This window comes from Myotis davidii, unplaced genomic scaffold (assembly GCF_000327345.1).
Source record: "Myotis davidii unplaced genomic scaffold, ASM32734v1 scaffold1461, whole genome shotgun sequence".
Taxonomy (NCBI): Eukaryota; Metazoa; Chordata; class Mammalia; order Chiroptera; family Vespertilionidae; genus Myotis; species Myotis davidii.
In genome coordinates this window covers 131913-139181 of record NW_006291725.1, presented here as the reverse complement: position 1 = coordinate 139181, position 7269 = coordinate 131913, and the positions used below count along the sequence as shown (strand labels likewise).

At 36.1% G+C, this 7269-nt stretch overlaps 1 protein-coding gene across 1 annotated transcript; it reads left to right on the top strand.

The window, feature by feature from the left end:
• Positions 1-272: 272 nt before the first annotated feature.
• Positions 273-4249, top strand: LOC102757812 (zinc finger protein 286A; the record flags this gene model as incomplete). The annotated part of the gene is made up of 2 exons (XM_015564913.1): positions 273-1527; positions 2390-4249. A coding segment is annotated over one exon (1232 nt), but the record flags the coding sequence as incomplete, so codon positions are not given.
• Positions 4250-7269: the final 3020 nt, after the last annotated feature.

The following is a 7269-nucleotide window of genomic DNA, read 5'->3' as shown; positions in this document are numbered from 1 at the left end:
GACCCAGGGATAGATTACTTCATCTGCTTCCCTCCTTCTTTATTTCTAGTCATCTTTCCCCCATTGACTCTCCTGGATGTGGTCTCTTCATTTTCTCTGCATATACTCTTCATCTCCCTCCATTTGCCTCTCTTTGCCAATCATCTCATGAGTCAATTCCACTTATTCATTGAAGCCATGCTTTTTGCCTTCATTAACTCTTACCTGTTACAGAACTGCCTTTTCATTGAGCACAGAAAATGAAAGCAATTTGCATTTTCAATTTTTTTCAGACTCAGAGTGTAGACCTGAGAGCAAAGATTCAACTTCAGTGCAAGATTTTTCCAAAGAAGCATCATGTCAGGTTGCAATAATAGACAGACTGACAGAAAATAGTGTCTATGATACCAGCTTGAAAACAACTCTTGAATGTGAAAATTTGTTAGAGAAGCAGCAAGGAAATCAGGGAAGACACTTAAGAGAAATGTTCACCTACATTAATTCACTCCCTGAAGAAAGAGCTCATGATCATGATGTATATTGGAAAAGCTTTAGTCCGAAGTCTGTCCTTCTCACTCAAGACAGAGTTCCAAAAGGATCCTATGCCTTTCATACACTTGAAAAGAGATTGAAACAGAAATCAAGTTTAAGGAAAAAGCAGAGAACCTATAAAGAGAAAAAACCTCATAAATGTAATGATTGTGGTGAACTATTCACTTACCATTCAGTGCTTATTCGACACCAGAGAGTCCATACTGGAGAGAAACCCTATAGCTGCGATGAATGTGCGAAATCTTTTAGCCACAGAGCTAATTTAACTAAACATCAGAGAACTCATACTAGAATTCTCTTTGAGTGCAGTGAATGCAAGAAAGCCTTTACAGAAAGCTCGTCCCTTGCAATACATCAGAGAATTCACATTGGAGAGAGACCTTATGAATGTAGTGAATGTGGGAAAGGATTTAATCGAAGTACACATCTTGTACAGCATCAGTTGATCCATACTGGGGTGAAGCCTTACGAATGTAATGAATGTGATAAAGCTTTCATTCATTCCTCAGCACTCATCAAACATCAAAGAACTCATACTGGAGAGAAACCCTATAAATGTCAGGAATGTGGGAAAGCTTTTAGCCATTGCTCATCCCTCACTAAACATCAGAGAGTTCATACTGGAGAAAAGCCATATGAATGTAGTGAATGTGGGAAAACCTTTAGTCAGAGCACACATCTTGTTCAACATCAAAGAATTCACACTGGAGAGAAACCCTATGAGTGTAACGAATGTGGGAAAACCTTCAGCCGGAGTTCAAATTTTGCTAAACATCAAAGAATTCATATTGGAAAGAAACCATACAAATGTAATGAATGTGGTAAAGCCTTTATTCATTCATCAGCTCTTATTCAACACCAGAGAACTCATACTGGAGAGAAACCCTATAGATGTAATGAATGTGGGAAAAGCTTTAAGTGCAGTTCATCCCTCATCAGACATCAAAGAATCCATACACAAGAGCAACCCTGAAAAATTATTAAATGTGAAGAAATGTAAGTTGTTTTTATCACTGTGTTCAAGAGTGTTTAGGGGGAAGAGCCTTAAAATGCTGCTTACAGACCAATTTGTATACATCTGATTTTACTTGCATAGTACATACATATTTTTGAGCCATAAACAAAATGTTCCTTATATCCATTGATTTAATAATTATGAAAGCTACTAGCCAGAGACTTCATATTTTGAGCCCTAATCCTTCCCTAATACCTTTTTTATGGATATTCAAGAAATCCTTAGGAATGGGTAGCAATATAATCATTGTAGAATCCATTTTCTCCCTCTTTGTAAGCAAGTTCTTATTTGTTAGTTTAGGCAGAGAGTTCATATCCTTATCAGGAAGATACAGAGTTGTTCCTCTTTGAATCCAAAAATAGAGATCCAGATTTATCGATAGTGTCATTTTTCCAGTGTCATTTCCTGTATATTAGCTATAAAAAGCTAAAGGTTAAGAGTTGAAATATGCTTTGTATTCCTTCCCTACCCCAAAGTCTACTCTCAAATTTGATGAACATAAAAAGAATTTATTTACAGCAGGTTCTAAGTTAGATTCACATGAATTCTGCTTGTAGACTTACTGGTAGATAATTGTGGTCATTCTGCTGTGTAGAACTTCATTTTCTACTTCCTTGGAAGTTGGCTTGAAGTAGAATGGGTCAAAATCTTAACTCTAGTTTTTGATCAAATCCTTATCTTTGGCATTCACTGAATGAATCACTGGTTTTCTATAATTACAGTATTAGGGATATTTTGTTCTTTACATTCTGCTTTCTGTAAACTATGCTTTGTCACTTTGAGAAAAAGCCACAAGGATGTTGAGGATCTGAAAAGTTGATGGGTTCAATGTGTTATGTTTAGGATCCCAGTCAAGAAACATAACTGAAGCACCTGTGAGACGCAAGGACATATCTTTCTGTCAAATATGGAAAATCGCTCACAGGACAATGACTCACTTGAGGATAAACAGCTTTCCTCTATGAAGAAGTTGGCCATTTCTCTGACCTTCATGTTTACCCACATGGTTTGTTCCTATTCTCTCTACATGATGTATCCCAGAATCCTAAAGAAAATTGAAATGGCATAAAATCACATGATATATTGACATACTTACATGGGTGACCAAAGACCACTAATGGGATAAGGAACACAAAAGTGCTCAAATATCTAGCAAAACACTATACAAATGTCAGGTTTTTTTGTTACTCTGTTACATATTGTGTGAAAAGATTTTAAAGTAGAGGAAAAAGTAGTTACAGATTTCTTCTTCCCTTCTAAATTCTTTTATGAACATTCAGCACCACCAGTCCATGTTTTTGCCCCCTCCAAACTATCCCTGCGACATGTAATTGCCCCTCTGTAGACTTCTATTATTGAAGATGAATAGGAGAATAAAATTTTAAAAAGTGGTGGTAATAGAGAGCAAGATTACTAAGGATGGATTGAGCATAAATCCAGCAATGATGGATATCAAACAATATGAAAGAAATGGGACTGAAAAATTCTTGTAAAGAATTTTAAAAAACACATTGAAAGGGGTTGAGAAGATTGGGAAGGCTCAAGGTCTCAGAGGTCAGGGTAGGAGAATGGCTGATGAGCAAAATAAAGGAAAGGGAGCTCAACCCTTTTCATCACTTTAATATTCTATATTGATCTAAAGCAGGAATTGACAAACTGGCCTGCACCCACAGACCAAGTTCATCTGCTATTTCTGTGAATGTTTAATTGGAATACAGCCACACACATTCATTTACATGTTTTGTTTGGCTATTTTATACTATAATGGCAGAGTTGAGTAGTTGCAGCAGAGAGCATATAGCCTGAAAAATCCTAAAATACTTGCTATTTCTCAATATGCCAAATGCTTGAGTGAAAAGTGAATGCATCATTTGGGGGCCAAAATTCGACTAACAAAATAACATCAACATGGGCTTTTCAAAGCTGGGTTTTAATTCTGCCATCTCTGTTTAGAATTATGTGGCCTTGAAAAGGACCTGGAACAATAAATTATATAGAGTCTTCTCTCTCCCTCTACCACACCTTCTCTCGATATGTGTACACACACAAACACACATTTTAATGAAGTGACGTCTTAGTTCATTTGGGCTGCTATACAACATTCAATTATCACAGTTCTGGAAACTAGGAAGTCCAAGCTCAAGGCCCTGGCAGATTCGGTGTCTGGTGTGAAAGGGCATTTTTTGAGGGGACACAGACATTCAGTCTATAGCAAGTAGCTAAGCATCCATCAGAAATTAAGAATGAGCATCTCCCACCCCTTCCATTTGCTAATTAAGAACTATATGCATCCTGCCATCAGCTCATGATAGAGAAGGGGCTTCACTTTCTACTCTTGCTTCTATCTGGTACTGGACCTACACACTCCCTTTTAGACCTGGAGGAATCTGCTTTTTTGCCTTCTGAGTACCACTTAGCCAGGAGCTATCTGGCAGTTCTAAAGACTCAAGTTTGTAATCTAAAGGCAGTTTAAGTGCTGTTAAAGGATTTGCTATGTTTTACTGAGAACTCTGGCCCTTTGCATTTCAGTATTTGTTCTTTTTATACCTGGTGTTCAATCTGACTGTGTGTTTATACCTTAACATGAATCTTGGAAGTTTTAGCAGTCTGCTTTTCAAATATTTTTTGTTACCTATAAGCTAAATTTGACTGCTCTTATTGGCCCACTCTCAATAAAGATGTTTATATATTTATTGTCAGAAACTTTTGTAAATTGCTTTTAAATTCTCCTAATTTAATCTTACTTTAAGAGATAAAGGCCAACCATAAAATATACCCATATTATTTAGGAAACCAATTACATTTCTAATTGTTCATCTGGGCTTCACAACTTCTGCAGACATAGATCCAGGAATACCCACCACAGCCCACGTATTTGCTGGAAGGTTAAAGAGTAGAGGAAGGCTGAAACCGGTTTGACTCAGTGGATAGAGCGTTGGCCTGCTTACGGAAAGGTCCCAGGTTCGATTCCGGTCAAGGGCATGTACCTGGGTTGTGGGCACATCCCCAGTAGGAGATGTGCAGAAGGCAGCTGATCGATGTTTCTCTCTCATCGATGTTTCTAACTCTCTATCCCTCTACCTTCCTCTCTGTAAAAAATCAATAAAATATATTTTTTTAAAAAAAAGAGTAGAGGAAGGATGTTTTTGTCAGAGTCCTCGGGCCAAGTACAGGCACCACACAGCAGGGGTAATAGGAAAAGAGAGAGAAAAATTAATTTCATATAAAAAATACAGTTAAAACTAGGCAAGATAGGGTAAAAAACTGATTTAGTGTAAATTTTAAATTACATCTGGCTTTTAAGAAGATAGTGTAATGTCACCCAAACGAATAAAAATGGTAGTATAAGAATACCAAACATTCAAATTGTTGGCAATTAACTAATTCAATTATCTATTAAAATTGTTTTATTTTCTCAGATGAGTTTTCACTTTTTAAAGAAATATTACAATAGGACCTGGGTTGGAAGTTCTTTGTCCCTGCTGTCTCCCTTTCCTTACCTAATTCTTTTTTAGGCCCCAACTGGGCAGTCTTGGGATCCAGAGCCAAATGAGCTACCCCTCACCCTTTGCCTTATATTAATTGTCAAGGCAAAGGGTGTTCTGTGATATATAATGTGACATCTATGTAGTTCCAATTAATGTCCTCAAAAAATTAAATTTTTTTCATTGAATTGTTCTTTACATTTTCCAAAGTGTGTAATCACTTATTTTTTAACCTTTCACTTAGAAGGGGTTAATAGCAGGTTCATCCATAAACCAGACAATCTGCCCTTAGATTGAGTTGACTGTACATAAAATGTTCATACCTCACCCCCAGCAGTTCATCCATAGTACATTATCATCATGTCAGAAAAGGAACCAGGCTTCCTCAGAGAAATGGCTGATCCTAAGTCTGAGTGAAGACAGTTGCAATAACAGCCTGAAACATCATGTTCCAGAAAATAAGGTGGTACTAAAAGAATGATGACAGTAGGTCACAGAGGCAAAGGAGCTAATTTGACCTAGCCTTCACTAACCAAGTCTGGGATAATTTGAGCACCAAAACAGTTAAGGTAGTAATGAATTATTAAACCAGTGTGTGTGTGTGGGGGGGGGGGGGAGCAGTGCATGAGTTTACATTGATAATTAGAAGTAAATAAGGGAGAATAGAGGGCCCTTGCTTACAACAGAATGCCAGATGCAAACTGATAAAAATGATGCTGAAAAATCACTATTTTGCAGCCATCACAATAAGATTCTGACAAAAATCAATCAATATAAATCTAAGGGGAAATTTTGATGAGGAACAGGATATTTGCATAGTATTGAGGTATCTTCGCCATAGATTGCTTGTTACAATTGGCGATTGCAAGGAAAAAATACGTAGTAATAATTTTTAAATTATTATATAATAGCCCTGGCTACTGTGTCTCAGTTGGTTGGAGTGTTGTTCTGTACACCATAAAGTGGTGGGTTTAATTCCCGATCAGGGCATATACTGGGGTTGCAGGTACAATACCCGGTCTGGTCACATATGGGAGGCAATCAATCTCTCTCTCTTGTCTTTCTCTCTCTCTTCCTCTCTCAAATCAATAAAAATATATCCTCAGATGAAGATTAAAAATAATTAAATGCATAATAATATAAAGGAAACACCTTGATTTGCATGATCAAATTAATATGAACAAAAGGTAGATAGCCATTATGCGCCTCAGATTTGATCCTATGAGGACACAACATGAGTTATGTGATATTAGGGAATGCATAACTGGAATTTGATCATGAGAAAACATTCAACAAACCTCAAAATGAGGATTATTAAAAACAAAAGGACTGTATTCAAAAATGTTAATGTCATAAAAGACAAAGACTGAATACCTATTCCACATTAAAAGAGACATGAGAACTAAGAGGGAGAATACTATAAAGGTCACTATTGGTTCAGTTTTTCAAAACTTCAGTATAAGCAGTAGAGTGGGTAAATATTGCATTAATGTTAAATTTACTAAACTTCATAACTATGCCATGGTTATGTAAAATATTGAGAAATGCACACTGAAGTATTTAGGGGTAAAAAAAGTATAATGTGTGCAATTTTCTCTCAAATTATTGAGAAAAAAATATGTGCATAGAGAGAAGAAATGCTAAAACAATAAAATGTTAACAGTAAATCTTGCTAAAGGGAACATGGATATCTACTTCTAATACATCTTTTCTGTATGTTTCAGGTTATTTTCAAATAACAAAAAAAAGTAAATAAACATACATTAAGATCCAAAATTAGGCCTCTTCGATAACATAATAAGAGATAAAAAGTATGCACAATACGAATATTTTAAGTGACTCTTTTTTTCTTAAAACTTATCTAAGTATCCAAAGATTACCCATTAAGAAACTTTGTTTTCGTCCTAGCTGAGTGTTCAGTTGGTTGGAGAGTTGTCCAGATACACTGAGGTTACAGATTTGATCCCCATCAGGGCTCTTACTAGAGTCAACCAATGAAGGCACAGATAAGTGAATCAATCAAATCAAGCTCTCTCCCCCTAAAATAAACAACATTTTTAGTGAGAGAAGATATTTTCACATTTAACTGCATATTAATAATTCTATTAATTGTATGGTATAATATATTAATCACATCTTATATTAAAATTATTTGTATAAGCCAAGAGAGAAGCTCCGGTCCAAAGACCCAAAAACTATACTAAAGGCATTATCGGTGTCTTCCGTCAAGAATTTGAA